This window comes from Lynx canadensis, chromosome A3, assembly GCF_007474595.2.
Source record: "Lynx canadensis isolate LIC74 chromosome A3, mLynCan4.pri.v2, whole genome shotgun sequence".
Lineage (NCBI taxonomy): Eukaryota > Metazoa > Chordata > Mammalia > Carnivora > Felidae > Lynx > Lynx canadensis.
The window spans coordinates 90835278-90853272 of NC_044305.1; the positions used below are offsets into that span (position 1 = coordinate 90835278).

The following is a 17995-nucleotide window of genomic DNA, read 5'->3' on the forward strand; positions in this document are numbered from 1 at the left end:
TTATGGGAAGCGGTGTTTTATCATCTTGCATTTTAACAATGAGGGGAGATTGTTATCCTTGCCCAGAGTCACATAGCTGGTAATGGCAATCTTGTTATTAAAACATAGATCATCTGATTATTAACACCAGTGTACTTTTATGATTCACATAATAAACCCAAGATTGGAGGATTATAGAGAACTTTCAAAAGGACCCACATTATCCATGTGCTCTGAGTCCAGAACACTGATGGTAATATAAATGTCACATTGCCGCTCACCTGGGCAGAATGAAACAAAGAATAAGCCATTTCAGTGTCACCTGTAGGAGAAGTAGACTTGGAGAAAATTGCCAGTATTTCTTTGTAAAACCTTAAATGTGATCAGTCAGGCCCTGGAAGATAAGCAGGACTGCCTTATAGGAAACTTGTAACTCATAAGGTCTCAGTGCCCTGGCCTTGCCTTCCCGTGAATTTTGAATGCACCTGGAATGCATTTTCCCCACCTGGAAAGCCCTAGAGGATAGGTGGTTTGGCTTGGTTTTCCCCAGAGGCACATCCTGAGATAAAGATTCAAGTGCAAGTGACTTGGTTAGGGGGAGAAAGAGATACTAGTAGGGAGTGGGCCAATGGTATAAGGAAAGGTGTGTCATTGAGCCAGCTGCCACTGGGGTGACTGGAGCTTAATCCCAAGACAAAACCTTGGATATAGTGTAAAACCCACACTTCAGAGACATCCCACTTGAGGTGAGGGAGCTGGGGTGTTCATACACCAACTCCTATCAGTTGTTGAGAGCTGCTGCGTGCAGGGGATAATTCCCCCACCTTCTGGCATGCTGAGCAAGAGCGTAGAGTAGTGTTCTGTAGGTGAGGAAAAGGCTCCCAGGCAAAGCAATGCAGACACTGGCAGGGCAGAGTTGTTGGTAAATGGCGGGAGGATATGGAAGAACACTTGGAGGGTAGGCTATAACAGGATGCAAGTCTGACATTTTTTCTAATTTTCATTCAAAGTCCACAGTAGTATTTGGGATATAATAATCCCTTGATAATTATGGACATATCAACTTGACATCAAGAGTGGCTATGAGAAATGCTTATAGATGGACACTAAATCCTAACCAACAAAATAACATGAAAAGAAAGAAGAAATAAGAAAAGGCAAAAGAGGTACCGGGGAGTCACCCCTACTCACACTTTCTCATAAATCTTGTTGGGATGCTCTGGCCATTCAATCATGCACACCACTCTGTTGGGCATGGTCTCCGTGGTCGAATAGTAGCCCTGGGGGAAGGCCAGCAGGAGAGCCAGGACCCAGATGACACAGATGACCACCTTGGTGGCCGTGGCTGACAACCGGGGCTGGAGGGGATGGATGATGGCCATGTACCTGGAACAGAGAAGAAAGGACAAATTTTTGATTTGGTCACCAAAATTTGCATTAGTGATTAGCATTGTTCCTATCAATGAAAAATTCCAGGGAAACCTTTGACTTCTGATGATTTTTACAACTATTTTCTGATCCCTTTTTGCATATTCTATCTTTAAGTTTTATGACTCTTAGGACATAAACCCCTAAAATCCATGAGAAAAGTCATCCAGGTTCTTAAGTATTTTAGAGCCCATCTAGCAACATTCTAGGAGAGAAGTTTTCATCACTAGAACACTCATGGTCTATACCCAAGTATATATCAGTGGCCTACAGTAGAATTAGAAGAATAAGAACAATGTTGTAAATTTATTCAATATAAACACTACCTTTATCCTTTTTGGATTAAAGAATAATGCTGATAGAAATAGTGGTTTTTAAAGTCTTTATGTGGCAATTTAAAAGGCTGGCAACCTTATGTTGGTGTCTACAGTTTGAAGGAAAATGAATGTGTATGGTGAGAAAGTAGTAGCCTAACAGTAAAACATCAGCCCCTGGATAAATCTTCAAGTTGAAGTTCTTTGAACATCTACAAGTCAGTGTGTGGCTCACAACACATGCTTCACGGGGGAAAGTCTCCATTTGCTGAAACAGACACACTTAAGTTTATTGTAGTCCAGGGTAGATGGAACGTCTACCCTGAAGGGAAACAAAGTGAATGATGACCCAGGACTTGGAATTGCTCCCTCCTCCATCTCCTCTCACCTGGGATGGAACACTGAATGGTGCCAGTTGAACAAGTGTGTCCACCTCTGAAATGCAGCAGAGATCTTAGGAATAATAAATATTCCAATCAGCATTTCATACCAATCATAATCCCATCAATTCTGCATCTTCCCTTTTGAAAGGCATCCTGCCCTGCATGTTTTTCTTGCAAAATTTATGGATCCATCCCTTAAAATATGCATTTTTTTTTGTCAGAGTAGAAATTATATCTCACCCTGCCTTTGGGACTTAAATATTATCTGACAAAGCCTCATATGTGATTTTCTGACACGCAGGTATTTCTGGCTCCTGTGGGACAGAATGGTCAATGGAGACTTCAGAAATGAGCAGACAAATAGCATCCCAGCTGTCAGCTGTCTGCACATAATTCCACATAATTCTTTTTCTACACTCTTTGGACTCCTAGGATCTGTAGGCCAGAACTGGTGCCACGGTTACAAGTAAAGCAATTTCATTCAGTATGTGCTCTACACGTTCGCACTGGGCACCTGCTGCATGTGGAACACAGCTTTTCCTTCTTGGCTCCATGCTTCTAATTTCTTCAGGGAGAGTAGGCGCATAAATAAGCAGCCACAAAACATGACAGTGGGATATGTGACCTCAAGTGGTAATCTGATAAATACCTTAGAGCCTTACTGAGGGTGAGGAGGTAATCAAGTTGGTATGGCAGGGGGACTGCTGGAGGGGCTTAAAGAGGTGTGCTTGCTGGATTTGGGACAAGTCTGCTGAGCATCCAGCTTGAAGGGCCCGAAACATTCAGAGCCTTCCTCTCTTCTCTGTTATGATTAGATCTGACTCCCTGTCTGGGGAGCTTGATGGCTCAGTTTTTGCGAAGGTTCGTTTGAGTGTCCTATCATAATTCTCAATTTTTTTAAGTTTATTTATTTATTTTGAGAGAGACAGAGAATGCGTGAGTTGGGGAGGGGAAGAAAGAGAGAGAGAGAGAGAGAGAGAGCGAGCATCCCAAGCAGGCTCCACACTGCCAGCACTGAGCCCGATGCTGGGCTCAAACCCACAAAACCAGGAGATCATGACCTGAGCTGAAACCAAGAGTTAGACACTTAACCAACTGAGCCACCCAGGTGCCCCATAATCCTAAACTTTAAAATACTTTTTTGGGGCGCCTAGGTGGCTCAGTTGGTTAAGCATCTGACTTCAGTTCAGGTCATGATCTCACAGTTCGTGAATTCAAGCCCCATGTCGAGCTCTGTGTTGACAGATCAGAGCCTGGAGCCTGTTTCAAATTCTCTCTCTCTCTCTCTCTCTCTCTCTCTCTCTGTCTCTCCCCCTCCCCTGCTCATGCTCTCTCTCTCTCTATCAAAAATAAATAAATAAATATTTTAAAAAATTAAAAAAATATAAAATACCTTTCTCTACATTTTCTTGCTAGGGACTTGGGCTTTCTTCTTTGGTCTTTTATACTTATGCTCCTGAAGGTGTTCAGTGTGTGGAGGCTGGATATTAGGGTACCTCAGGTCAGCCTTTACATATATGATCAGAAGTGATAACCTTCAGGAAGGAACTCCCCAGAATATTTACCTTCTGCCTCTTTTGGAAAGTGAGCAGGCAGTCTGGAAGTCAGGAGAGAGTAGAATTAGGAATAGATTTGGAACAGATATTTTGGTGGGGGCAAGCAGTAATCTATAAATCTTTGGGCAAATCTCCTCAGTTGAGTTGGTGGCTATAAAGGTAATCATTCAGCTGTTCTCTAGAGCACCAAAAGGGCAAAGACGACTCTCAAGATACTGTGAATCAAGCATTGTCTGTCTTCTTTAGGTGACTTCAAGAGGCCGGCCATAGCTGTTTCCTAGTGAGGTCCACTACATAATAGACCTGATGACCTTCCATCCTTGGGGTGGTCGCCTGAAAAAACCCCTGAGAAGTCCTGGTTTCCCTCCTGAAGGAATTTCTTGCTGCCTGAAGGCAATGAAGCACTGGTTTTCTCTTCAGTCATGGGGTGGCAGTGGATAGGGAACCCAGAAACAGAGCCGGCAGAGGTGAACTGTGAAACCACTATTGTCCTTTCCGATTTGGTGAAGAGCTGGACCTGGATAGTCAAGGCCAGAATTTCTTTGAGTGTTTGCATTAATTTAGGATTTCTTACTGGATCATTTCCCAGAGGCAAGATCTTTCCCCTACAAAGCTGGACACATAGCCATAAAGATGTCTTTCCTTTCCAGCACCATCCAGGCTTCTGCTCTCACTGTAGCTGTGCCATTCTCAGGCCTCACAGGAGCTTGAGACCCCACAGAGGACAACGTGCTAATTATATTGCCCCCTTTTAATATTATCTCAATCGCAAGATTTTAATTTTCATTTCACTCAGCATAAACATTCAATCTTAAATAAACATACCTTACAACCCATCCCCAACCCCTCATTGGTGATACACTGTTCAGAATCTAATGTGACTAGGGCTTAAGGGGAACTGCATCAGCATATTGGTGCTATAGCTCCAAATGGGTTGCAGAAAGTCATATTTTATCTTTATTGCAAAAATTACAACTTGGGAGCCCATTTCAGTTAACTCTGCCATTTCTTGAGTGTAGGAGCCATTTCAGTGACAGATGAAAGCATTACGCACATAAAGCCAGAGAGAATACAGAAGATTGGCCTTAAAAATGTATGTATTTTCATTTGTTCAGAATAGAGCCATATATAAATCTCTCTCTTTCCTTTCATTTTTTCTCCCCTTCCTTCTTTCTTTCTTTGGCAATCCTCACTTCTGGGGCTTAAGAGACACGCTTCTCTCTTATTTACACCAAACCTAGTACCACTCAGGTAACTTGTCCACTGATGAATGTGTGTTTTCTTTCCTGATGACCATTCTGAGCTTGGATTCCACTAATATACACTTATATAATTATTTGTAACCCCCCTGAACAATTCTTGCTTATTCAGTTATGAGTTATCATTGAGCAAGTGCTCTAAGCCTTAGGAAAATGCATTCAATAAATATTTATTGACTGCACTGTGCTCAAGAGACCAGAAGGCAGTCAATGAAACGTCTTCCTGGTTTACACATTAATCATCAGGCTGGCAGAGACAGGGGTCCGGAGGCTGTGTGGGGTGTGGATTATGTTTTCCACGTCAGGTTGCTCCAGTCCCACGGAGGGCCAGTGGCTCTGATTTGAATTGCATGTGGCCTCTGAGCTGAAACATAGCACCTGAGGTGCTATCTTCCTCTTGCGTGATCATGCTTTATAAAAAGAACTCTCCATAGAGTCCCTGAAATCTGGAAAAATATAAGGCTGCACATTTTTGTAAAGGCAGAGTGAAATAATCTTACTGTGAAAAGGAATTCCAATCTTCTGACAATGCCCAGTATCCTCATAACGTCCTCTTGTACCAGCCCTAAATCACCTGGCAGAGAGGACGTCTGTCCTCTGCCAAGAGACCGGACCTCCCAGGCCCTTCCTCCAGGTCCAGTCCCTGCCCTCCCTTACCCCCACTCCCTCCCTCCTGGGATGGTAGAGTTTCTGTCAGGGGACTACATCTTCCTGGGTTCAAATGATGAGGAATAGTGGCAGCTGAGAGCATGGCTGCTATGGTCTGGTTCAAAAGTTGGCAATCTTTTTCTGTAAAGGGCCAGATAGTAAATATTCTAAGCTTTGTGGCCCATAAAGTTTCTTTCATAACTACTCAACTCTGCCTTTGTAGTGTGAAAGCAGACAAGGCAACTATTCATGACTGTGTGTCAGTAAGACATAATTTACAAAACTGGTGGTGGCTGGGCTTGACTGTGGGCCATAGTTTGCTGACCCTTGGTCTGGTTTATGGGAAGTGAAGAGCAGGAGGAATTAGAACCATAGGAGAACATGGTGTACTCTTCAGAAACACTCTTTAACTTTGGCAGACTGAGGACTCTAAGACTTAAACTCACTGGGTGGATAGATCTTAATGCCCACAAGGAGTTAGTAAAGTGGTCAGCTACCATTCATGACCCATAATCCAGCCCCTTGTCTGAGTACAGTAGTCACTAAACCATGATGATTTTACTCCTCCTGGATGGCTCCTACTTATTGTCATGAGTTGGCCCATTTATCATGTCCCATGACTGGGTTTAGGTGCCCTGCCTTTCCTGCTGTGAAGATCTCTAACCTTGTATGGACCACATTTCAGTTTATTTGCCTATCTACCTTGTCTCGATTCATCCTTGACAGATTCTTTGGAGATGGCAGCTGCTGTGACTTATTCAAGCTGGTTTCCTTGGCTTCCCTCAGTGCCCAGGACATAGTAAATACTCAGTGAAAGCTTAATTGAATAATTGAATATACAAATTTCTTGGTACATAGCAGGGGCTCCATAAATGGCTGTTGAATAAAAATAAATGCAATAGGAGAACCGCATTCTTACTATACCTTCATTCGTCCCAGTCTGAACATACGTGAGACTATTATGTGGGAATAATTATTCCTTAGTATTTTCTGTCATACAGACATCCAGGATAATCTTGCAGGAAGGGCTCACTGGACCTAGGTCTTCAGAAGTTCCTATCTCTTGACATTAAACCCTTAGGTAAATTCTCAATAAGTATTTGCTGACTAACTTCCACATTGACCACTATGTAGAAAATTCAGTCTTTCTACATGGCATCACCGTCCAACTCTTCCTCTGAACAAGAGGTTGCCCCATGCTTTCCTCTCCTACTACTCACCCCTTTCCATCCCAGGGAGCACCTGTTGGGGCATCAGTTGGGGTTCTCTTCTAGGACATTTCTTTAATCATCAAAATCCTCATTTAGCCAGATCACTTGACCAGCAACTTTGTCCATTCAACTAAGCTTAAGCATCACACAACTATAATCAAAGAGGCCTTTGAGCAGCCAACAGAGGTGGCCTGAAGTTCACATACTACGAAAGCATTTTTGTTCATGGCAAAGCCCCTTGAGTCCTCACTGCTATGTTATGCACGATTCTAAGCAGCATGACTTTTTGACCTCCAAACCCAACATAGATTCACATCACTGTTGGTGGGCTCATTTCAAAAAGGGTTAGCTGACAGCAATGGCACAGTCAATAAAACCATAATAAACAGATGCAAAGACAAGTGGAACTGAGAGCCTGGAACAATTTAGAGTTAATTGAGCGGGGGGAATTTAGCTAACTGATGGCTGAGCTGTCCTGCCCTATGTGTGATCAAAGGATCTATGTGGTCCAAAGGTGATGCAGATATAAAGTCTTCAGTCAGGGCTACCATAAAACTATGCATGACTTAGGCCTGAAATGAACTGTGGGGGAAAAACCTGTAAAGATCCAAACCAAGTACAATATCCTGAAGGCTTCTACCTGTAGAGGTGGGCCAGATTTGCATGAAAACTTAAAGCAGGGGCACCTGAGACAGAAAGGTTGGGTGAGGGGAGGGGCGGTTCAGAGAACGGCATGTTCCCATCTCCTCCTCCACCAGAGCACCCTCTCTTCTCCCACAGGCCTCCTTTCTTCACCAGATAAAGGCAGGATCATGTGAGTGAGGCACTCATTGCCAGGCTTGTACAAATGCAGAGTTGGCTCTTTGTTGATAATTTTGATATTTTGCTCAGCATATATTTTTTGCGTTAATTTTTTATATTTTAAAATATTGCATTAAAATATTTTATTTTGATTGCTGAATCATTTGTGCCAAACTTAAATTTTGCACCCAAGGTTAATGCCTCCCTTGCCTCACCCTAATCCCGGCCCTGATAATATCTCCCACTCAAGTACATTAGGCGGGACAATCACTGGTGAAGTGAAATATACTTGGACTTAGGTAGTGGTGGGACTATTGTTCAATGTTTCTAGTCCCATCAACCACCTGATAAACAGTCAGTTATGCTGTGTCTTCTCCCTATAGCCTTGTAATGCCCAGGTCACCAGACCATGGTTGGCAGGGTTGATATGAGGCCTGGAAAATTATCACTAACATAAGCAGAATAGAGGCTGAATAATTCTACTGTATAGAACTATTTGGACACTTTCTGTAGTGATTTTGCCTTTCGTTGTATATGCAAACCATCAACTATTTATTTTATTGATTGATTGGCTGATAGTGCTTTCTTAGTTAAAAAAAATTCTCTGACAGCAGTAATTTGTAAACAAACAAAAGTGCATGTTTAATGACAAATTATAGGCTTGATTTCTGCTTTTCACTAAAATTGATGATGAATGTATAACCCGAACAAAGGGATTGTAGACATGTACCTTCGTGTGAAAATCTGAGGACATAAATCTGCTGAAGAAGCAGCATCATCTCCACCAAAAACTTAGTAGTTATTTTAAGCCAATGTGTCCAAAGATGTTGATTTAACACATGCAGTGAAAATGGTGTGTTTGCCCATTACTCTGTGAACCCATGATTTTTCATTTAGAATAAATAAGTGCTCTAAATTAATTCCACCAATTTTCAGTTCTAATTTTTCTTATGCATGTACAAAAGCTCCAGTGGTAGCTATTAGGATCTTGGCTCGGTTAGCAGAAGAACTTGGCAAATAGCTAAATGATTCTAATTTTATATGACTGTCATCAGATATTTCAAATAGGAAATCAGGTAATATCAATTATGGTTCAATTCTTTTGTAATCTAATTCATGGAGTCAAAGTTTTTGGAAGTAGAAACAACTGGTATTGTGAATACTATCATAAATTCACTTCAAATTTCAACATGGAAGATAAATTGTTTTGTTTTTATACTAATATGAATAAATGTGGTAAACATAATGTCCTTACTAAATTAAGAAACCTATGGAACAGAAATGTACTTGCAATAGATTGTGAGACATGTAACTTGCAAAACAAGCTCTGATACTTTATCAACTTAAAGCTGACGTTGAAATTTACAAAAACTTTTGCAGGTGCAGGGTAACTGAACTAATTTCTTTTCTTCTTTTGGTAGTAAATTTGATGATGAATATAAAAATATACTTCAGTAGGATTTTGGACACATTGACGCCTTTGACAAACTGTTTTGTGAATTAACCTATGTAATAGTACTGAACTTTTTGCACCTGAGTCCTCTCAGTTTTGGACTGAGATTAGTTGAGTATCTTCAATTGCAAATATATTTTTTAAATTTTTTTTTTTTTTTGGGAGAGAGAGAAAAAGCACATGGGCACAGGTGCGCAAGCTGGGGAGGGGCAGAGAGAGAGAGAGAGAGAGAGAATCCCAAGCAGGCTCTGCACTATTAGCATGGAGTCCAAGGCAGGGCTTGATCTCATGAACCATCATGAGATCATGACCTGACCTGAAATCAAGAGCTGGCAGCTCAACTGACTATGCCACCCAGGCACCCATAATGCAAATATTTTAAATGGAGTATCCGAAAATATGAGCTTCTGAAACTTTTAGAAATTTGTAATTTTTGAATACAAATATGATAAACAAAAAGACGTTGAAATTTACCCCTATAAGGGCAAGAGAGGAACTGCGTAAAGTAAGCAATGGAAGCTCGAAGGTGTGCACAACTTAATTTTGGAATTCTTGAATTGCCTTTAGGAATATTTTGACCTGTGGAAAGACTCTCTTGACAGATCTCTACTTTTTCAGTAAATAATTTGTACTCTGTCTCAGAATGGACTGGTATGAAATTGGGATGGATTATAATTTTGCAGTATCTAAATTTGGTAAATCAATAAAAAGAAACAGAGACAACCTATTTACTAACTTAGATAACTTAGTTTTGTCTCTTAGATCTATCTTTTTTGTGTCTTTGTGCTGCATTCTGGATACTTATTTTGGATCAATCTTCCAGTTCCCTGATTCTTTCTTCAGCATATGTAATCTACTATTAGACCTGTCCGTTAATTTACATTTCAACTCTTATTATTTTTCATTTTTATAATTTTGACTTGCCTATATTTCAATATCCTTGGTCATTCTTTATATTATTCCCTTGGTCCTCATATTTTCACGCTTTTTTTTATAGGTTCTTTTATATTTCTTTATACATAATACACATAGTTTATATTCTGTCTCTGTTAACTCCAATAACTGAAGTATCTGTGGATCTGCTTCTAAAGGTTCTCACTCACATTGATTTATTTCATTATCTGTCTCATTTTGACTGCATTATTTTCCGTGGAACTTTATCTGTGAGAATTCATTGATGCCTGGATTGAAGGCGGTTTCCTTCGGAGATTTGCAGCAGTTTCTGCAAAGAACCTGGGAACACTTCCAGGTTGGGACCACTGCGAACTAGATTTCTGTGTGAGATTTTTTTTTTAGATCAATCAACTGATATGAATTTGGCCTGCATACCATGTGTGGACTCCTTTTCTGCTGCAAACTTTCAAAATATATATATTTTTTTCTGTTTACTCTGCACCACAGTTAGAAATTAATAATTTTTCTTGTAGTCCCTGGCAGGGTAGGCATTTATTTGCAGGCCTTTTTTACACGGAGAGTGTAGCCCTTTGTGTCTCAACTTTAAGCGAACTTACCCTGTTAGACAACCCACAATGGGCAGATCTTAGGCTTTGAGTCTTGTCCCTGGTACCTTACCTTGTGAGTCAAAGTCAAGATCAAATACCCTCAAGACAAAAGCTAGCTTTACTACTCTGTCCAATAATTAGAATTGCTGCCCTCATTTAAATTTTGACCTCAGTATTCCTGACTTTCTTGCAAGGTAATGAATGCATTGAAGAAGTTTGCGTGTGTGTGTGTGTGTGTGTGTGTGTGCATGCACATGTGGTATTGTATCCAGAATTTTTTAATTTAAAAATCATCCAACCAGGATATCTAGTCTGTAATTTGGCTGAAAGAAGAAGTTATGATGTCTTATTTTTATTTTATTTTTTTGTTTTATTGTCAAATTATTTGGTGTAAAATTTCAAACAATACAGGAGGAGAAAAAGGGAAAGCCTCTCTCCCACTTCTGTTCCCTAAAAGAAACACCTAGCTAACATACTGAGCACTTGGGAAGTGCCAGGCTCAATTCTATGTGCTTTCGGTGTATTAACTCATTTTATCTTTCACCAACTCTTCAAGGTAGGCCATTTTTATGACCCTCATTTTCCAAATGAGCAAACTGGCTCAGAGAGGTCAAGTAACTCATCCACCAAGTAGTGGGGCTGGGTTTGAACTTGACCAGTCTGGCTTCAAAGCCTTTGTACTGCTTTGCCCCCCCTCCCCCACCCACCTTTTGCTTTGCTTTTATTTATTTTATTTTTTAAAAAAAATTTCAATGTTTATTTTTTGAGAGAGAGAGAGAGAGAGATAGAGCGTGAGTGAGGGAGGGGCAGAGAGAGAGAGGGAGACACAGAATCCGAAGCAGTCTCCAGGCTCTGAGCTGTCAGCACAGAGCCCAACAGGGGGCTTGAACTCACAAACCGCTAGATCATAATGCATAAAGTTGGATGCATAACTGACTGAGCCACTCAAGTTCCCCTGCTTTGCTTTTATATTATGGCACTATCTAGGACTCTCATACCTACTGCTAATAATGGATGCAAGTCTTCTTTTCTCTGCACATATAAACCTATATATTCATACTTTTCCCTGATTGATTCCATCCATTCGGTAAACATATGGACTCCTTTCTATGTGTCAGGTAAGAGTTCAATATGTCTCTGTTTTGAAAAAGTCTGTCTAGTGGGAGAGGCATACAGTTACACTGTAATGAAGACACAGTGGCTGTGTACTGAAGGAAAGTTGCAATGTGTAGGAAGCATGGGGCAAATAGGTTGCCATTTTGGCCTGGGCACTGAGGTCAGGGAAGTTTCTCAGTGGAGTTGGTATTTAAATTTGACCCTGAAGGATATATTGGTGTGTACATCAACAGAGAGCTGTATGCAACATACTTTTCTAGGAGGAGGCAACAGCATATACAGAAGTCTGCTGACCTGAAAAGAAATGGCTTGTTTATAATCACTTTAAACATTTTATTAGATGTTTCTCAGGAAGGAGCAGCTAATACACCTTCTATTCTTACAAATCCCTGGCTGGGCCCAACATAGGCCCGCAGTAATCACCCATTAATTGACTTAATGCACCCTCCCCCCAGTCTATTAAGCAAGCAGATGTTGGCCTCTAAGTTTGGTCCCTCCAGATGTTGATGGAAAAACAAGGATAGAGGATTGAATGAGGAAGGACACGGTCCTGTGGTCTCTGTTGAGGAAAGTGCCCAGAGAGAAAGCTAGCATCCAAGGGAACATATGGAGGATGCTGAGACCAGGGCTGCCAAACAGAGCACGATCCCAAGAGAGAGAGAAACATGCTTTCTAGAAAGCAAACACTCCTCAGGCCTGTGTTTACAGACCACCCTGTGGCCTGTCCTGCTGGTGATGTTGGACTTCCTCAGTCTGCATTGCCAGATGCTAGAGACCCTGCTGCCTGAATTAGGACTTTCTTCTTCCCAAGGAGTTCTCAGCACAGAACATACTTCTTTTCCTCTCCCCCTTGCTCTTACTTACTTCTTTTTCAGCTCTTTAATCTCTCTCAAAGTGATTTCTCAGTGTCAGTTTTCTCCTTGTGAAGTAAGGACATCTTTGTTGACGAACATTCCCAGAGGCAACATAGTATCTTCTCAGAGGCTCAGTGCCTAGTTTAAATCCGCTACCAGGTGCAATAGACACACTGCATAAACGTCTGCGCGTCATCGAGACTGCCCAGATCCAGGGTCAGGTGCCCAGAAAGTATTCAAACAGCAAAAGGCTGATGAGGCAGTGGCGTCAGCTCAATAGCTGTTGTCTATAATGGAAGTGCTCAATTTACAACTTAAATAGTATTTCATGGGAAAAATATAAAGGGGAGCAGTATTCATTTCCCACAGTTCCCATGTGTAAATTCTACTGAGACATTTAAGCATGACAATTGCTGAAACATGATGTCACAGACTGACAGGGGGCACTAAACTTCAGCCAACTACACATCAGACCTTCTCTAGGGTTTGCTGGAATGAACTGTCTCCCCTGCAGGGGACCCCAAGCCCCAGCTTGCCTGTGGAAGAGGAGCCCAATTCACCCTCTCCCCATCTCCCAGGCCTCCCCCTCCATGCAGCATCCTGTTTCGCTGCCTTTTTTTTTTTTTTTTTTTTTTACAAATGTCATTTCTGAGAGTGGTTGCTAGAGGCCCACCAGAGAGCCATTGTAATAGCAGGGAACTAGTAGGGTGTTGTCAGAGGACAGAGCACCGGCTGTGAATGTGGGGACTGCACAGGAGACAGCATCTTCTCAAGCAAGAAGGAGCGGGTGGAGAAGGCAGGAGTTGGCAGGACGGGGGCAGGTGGAGAGGGGGCCAGGCACGTCATCTGACAGGGCACAGCCCACCAGCTAGCATTTCAAGTCCTCTGTCCAGCCTTCCTCTCTGGCCTTCGGAGTGGTGGTTGTTCCCTTGGGACGTGTGGGTCTGACTCTAAGGGGCTTGGCCCTCACTCCTTTCCAAACAGCCCACAGCAGGGGACTCAGCATTTCACTCACTGGTGCTGCAGAGTAACACAAACAAAATCTCCTTGGACTAGGAGTCAGAAAGAACTGAATTCTAGTTTTGTAAATTTCTCTGCACTGACTGGTGTGAGTTTCTGGCAAATCACTTCCTCTCTGTGTCCTGACGTCCTTATTGGTGAGCAGTTTCTGTAGAGTTCTGTGAGGTCCGAGTACAAGTCTGGCTTTGAGTCTTGGCCCAGAAGGTGGAGCAGGGCTGCCACTCCCAGCTCCTGAAGGCTTTCCCCCTTCACCCCTGTCCCACCTCACAGGACCTCTCAGCCAGCAGCTCTCAGAGTCCCCTCACTCCCATCAGAAAGGATCAAATTCATAACGGGGGCTTTAATTTTTTTTAATCTCATGTGCTCATGGTGAAGATCAAATAAGAAAATAAAAAACTAAGGCCTGGTAATCATTGTAGAGGCATAGTTAGGCAGACTCCCCAGACAGGCCCCCAAAATAGGCCCCGGTAAGACAGGAAAAAAGGCAACTCATCAGGTGTGTTATGCCACCTTTGGAGCTTTAGATAGATCATGGACAAGTAGAGGTGGATGACAGCAGAGGGGGATGCCTGGCTGAACCCGTGGTGCCCACACTGGCTCAGGCAAGGACCTCAACGGATAAGGATGTCCTTACTACAAGTTTCTACGGTCCCTTAGGAGAAATTGTTAGGTCAACCATAACTCACTATGAGAAGCAACTCAGGCCGTGGATCGGGTGAGCATGTCCATGTTTCTTGCATGCCGATGGCACATGGGACCTCAGTGACTATGTAGGGCTGTTAGGGCAGTGAGGGGGATTAGAGGTTGTTTAGTGCAGTCCCTTCACTAGACATAGAGCTCACCAAGGCCCAGAGAGGTGGCATGAAAAACGAAGGTCAAGTTTAAGGCTAAGTGGTAGCTCTGGAATTTCTATATTGGAAGGACTAAGGCGAAGATACTGGGTTGAAGGAAGGTGGGGGGATATCTTGAAGCTGCTTTTATGTAAGGCTTTACATAAAACTGGAAAAATGTCACTTGTCTAGTTAGCAAGTAGGAGGAAGGAGCTAGTGCAGCTGGGAGAGAACTAAAGCCACTCTTGGGCACCAACACGACTTCATGCCCAAGAACTCTGCTCCCCTGCTCTTCTCTACTAGATGTGGCCACCTGAACATTTTTAGGTGTAGGGGAAAGAAGACAGTTTCTCCTGTGTCCATAACAATGAGCCCACCGTCTGGACTAGGCAGCCCTACCCCCCACCCCTGCCAGGGTCACAGGAAGCACTTGTGATGAGCAGAGTGGCGTTCGGCCTTGGCAACTGATGTTCACTGTACGGAGACACCTGCACTTCGATCTCATGCCCAGACTTGGAAGATCAGGAAAGTGATTTCTAGCAACAAACTCATTAGTACCAACCTCTATTACCCAAAAGCAATTTGGAGGGCTGATGAAATTCATTAAAATGGGATTTTCCTGATAATATTAACTACAAACAGAAAAGACAGTGACTTATGCCCAGCTTTGCAATGCCCTTGGGGAGGTGTGTGTGAAAGGATTCTCTCTCTCCCACTGAGTCTTGAAGGGCTCTGACCTTCTGGGACCTTTTCTGTGCCTAGGCGACAGGTGTCTCAAACAGATTAAAGACATGTGTTTAAACAGCTTTAATGGTTTTGTTTGTTTCATGACTACCCAGACAGCTTTTGAGGTCTCTCTTTCCAACATTTGCTTGCTTTCTTGCTTCTTTTTTTTTTCTTTTCTTCTTTCTTTCTTTCTTTCTTTCTTTCTTTCTTTCTCCTCATACTCTCTCCTCTTTTCTTCTTCTTCTCTCTGTCTTCTTTCCTGTCATTACGTTCTTTCTTTTCTTTCTTCTATCTTTCTTCTTTCCTTTCTTTTTCTTTCTTCTTCTTTCTTATCTTTCTTTCTTTTCTTTCTTTTCGTTTCTTTCTTTCTTTCTTTCCTCTTCCCTCTGAGTGGTTTCAATCCCCTGGGTGACTGACTAACTGACAGCTATGGCCATGGGCCACTCCAGGAGCTGTTGTCCAAAAGGAAACGGATGCTTTGTATTTCAAGTGGCTCCTGGAATCTCACTGCAGTCCTGTCACCAAGCCTCGTTCCCCACCTGAAATGAAATGGGACACTTTGCTTCAACAGATTTGATATGGTGTTGTTGTTGTTGTTTTAACATGGTGGGGCAACATGTAGAAATGTTGTTCTGATATCGAATAATGTGCAGGAAGTTACTTCTCTACCCCCGCCCCCACTCTTGCTTATCTCTCTCTGGCTCCATCTTTAAGGGAGGGTTGGTGAAGATGTGAGGCTGAGAGATGGGATGAGGTCCAGCAAGGGGATGGAGGAGTCCATTAAAGCACCTGGGATAATGATGATTTGATTTCTACCAACATGTCTTTGCCGTCAAGTCTCATCTATTTACAGCTGCTTACTTCTGGGTATCCATTGGGTCAGAGACCATCCACTCCTCCTCTGGGAAAGTAGTGCCCCTTCAGAGTCTCCGAGAACAGTGCCTTTTGTATCAGATATCCAGTTTATCATCCTCTGGGATATGATGAGCAGAGGCAGCTGGTGGGCCCACCCAAAATGTTCTTTCCCTCTTCCTCAGTAACAAAACCTTAATTTGAGTCATGTAAGTTCTGGCCAAATGGATGTAAGTGGCAGGTTGTGTAAAAGTTCTAGGACAGAGTACTTTTCTCCCTTCTCCTTTCATCCTCTTTGCTGCCTACCACGTGGGTGCAATGATTGGAACCTCAGTGGTCACTCTGGACCATGAAGTGGTCTGAGCATGGAAGCCATGTGTGGGAGAGCAAAAAGAGAAGGAGTCCAGGCTTCTGATGGTTTCACAGAGCCATTATATCTGTCCTTCTGTGGCCACTGACTTTTTAGCATTTGCCTTCCTCTGGCATCCTTAGACTGTCAGCCTGCCTCCCTCTGGGACTATTTTATGTAATAGAATAAACCTCTATGTGTTTAAAAATAGTAATCAGTCCTCAGTTACTCTTAGCTGATGTGAATTCCAACTGATACCAGATTTTGGCACTTGTAAGTAACAGAAACTAGAATAAGCCAGGCACTATGGCAGGGGCTCGGGGTGCAGAGGCAGGGATCATAAATACAACCCCTGTCTTTAGGGAGCTCTGGTCTTATGAGGGTGAAAGACAGTAATCAACTAAACCTACAAATAAATGTTCAATTACAGCTGTGGTAAGAAGTAGGGCCATGATATTATGTAACAAGGGATATTTGGACAGCCTTGGGGATGAGGAAACATTCTCCGAGGAAGTGACATTTGGACTGAGACCTATAAAGTGAGTTGGATCTGGTAGGTGAAGAGCGATATGGGAGTGGAGTCATTCCAGAGAGGCATGGAAAACAGCATGCTCAAAGGTCCTGTGGTGGGAGAGAGGCGGTATGTACAAGGTACAGGAGCACAGGGAGTGACAGGGAGGGGTGCGAGATAATGATACTAGCTAATACCACTGGGTGCTTACTCTGTACCAGGTGCTGTTTTTAAGTGCTTTATGTCTATAAACTCATTTAATCTTCATAACAACCCAAACAGGTAGATACTATTATGACCCACATTTCACATACGAGGAAACTAAGTTACAGAGGGATTAAGTAATGCACCCAATTTCATATTGTTACTAAGCAGTGTGAGTCCCCAGGAAGCCAGTGAGCAGAGCAGTGAGCAGGGTGGGGAGGTGTCTTTACCCAGATGGGAATGGGAAGCCACTGTATGTTCTTAAGGTGAGAAGTAGGGTGGCCAGGTTTACACTTTGAAGGGTCCAGTCCACTCTTGGTGCATGACAGCTTTGGGTGGGGTCATCTTAGACCTTCTGCCTCCAGTCTCATGACCTCACAGGACATGTTCTCAGTAGTGACAGGCAGAAGAATGATGCTAAGTTATAAAAAACCACAGTCCCCTGCATTCTATGTCCTAAGGGTTCTGTAGCTCAGGCCTCAAGAAGAACAGAGGTTACTAAGAGTCTGAATGAAGCCTCTGCAGGCATTGAGAAGTCCATCTATCATGCCTCCTTGCTCCAATGGGAGGGATGAGCAGAAGGCAGGCTGTCCCTTCTCTCCAAGTCACTGTGATAGCCTCTCACCCGGGACCAGGGGCCTTGGAGGCTGCAATGGCTCCCTGCTTGCTGACTGGCCTCCCTACCTGCAGAGTGTCATGGTGGCCTAGATCACTGCTTCCCACGCCAGACTGCTCATCGGTTACCCAAGGAACTGTAAACAAAAGTTAGATGCCATCACCCCTCTTTAGATCTACCAAATCAGAATTTCTGGGAGGAGGCCCAGAAATCAGTATTTTGAAGAGCTCCCAGGCTGAAGCAAATCGCTTCTAAGGCCTCTTCTTGCTTCACAATGATGATTTTTGTCTTCCTCTACATTTATCAATTGAAAGAGGAATAGGAAGAATGAGACACAGTGCTAGGACGCTTTATATATTTTCTATTGCTGAATGCTCACCCCA

The 17995-nt window shown here is 42.9% G+C and overlaps 1 protein-coding gene across 1 annotated transcript in view; it reads right to left on the reverse strand.

Moving 5' to 3' along the window:
• TACR1 (tachykinin receptor 1) overlaps nt 1-17995 on the reverse strand; it is a 140224-nt gene that overhangs the window by 66558 nt on the left and 55671 nt on the right. The window contains exon 2 of the mRNA XM_032592672.1: nt 1171-1365. Within this exon, the coding sequence (XP_032448563.1) occupies nt 1171-1365 (195 nt within the window). The remainder of the gene's footprint in view (nt 1-1170; nt 1366-17995) is intronic.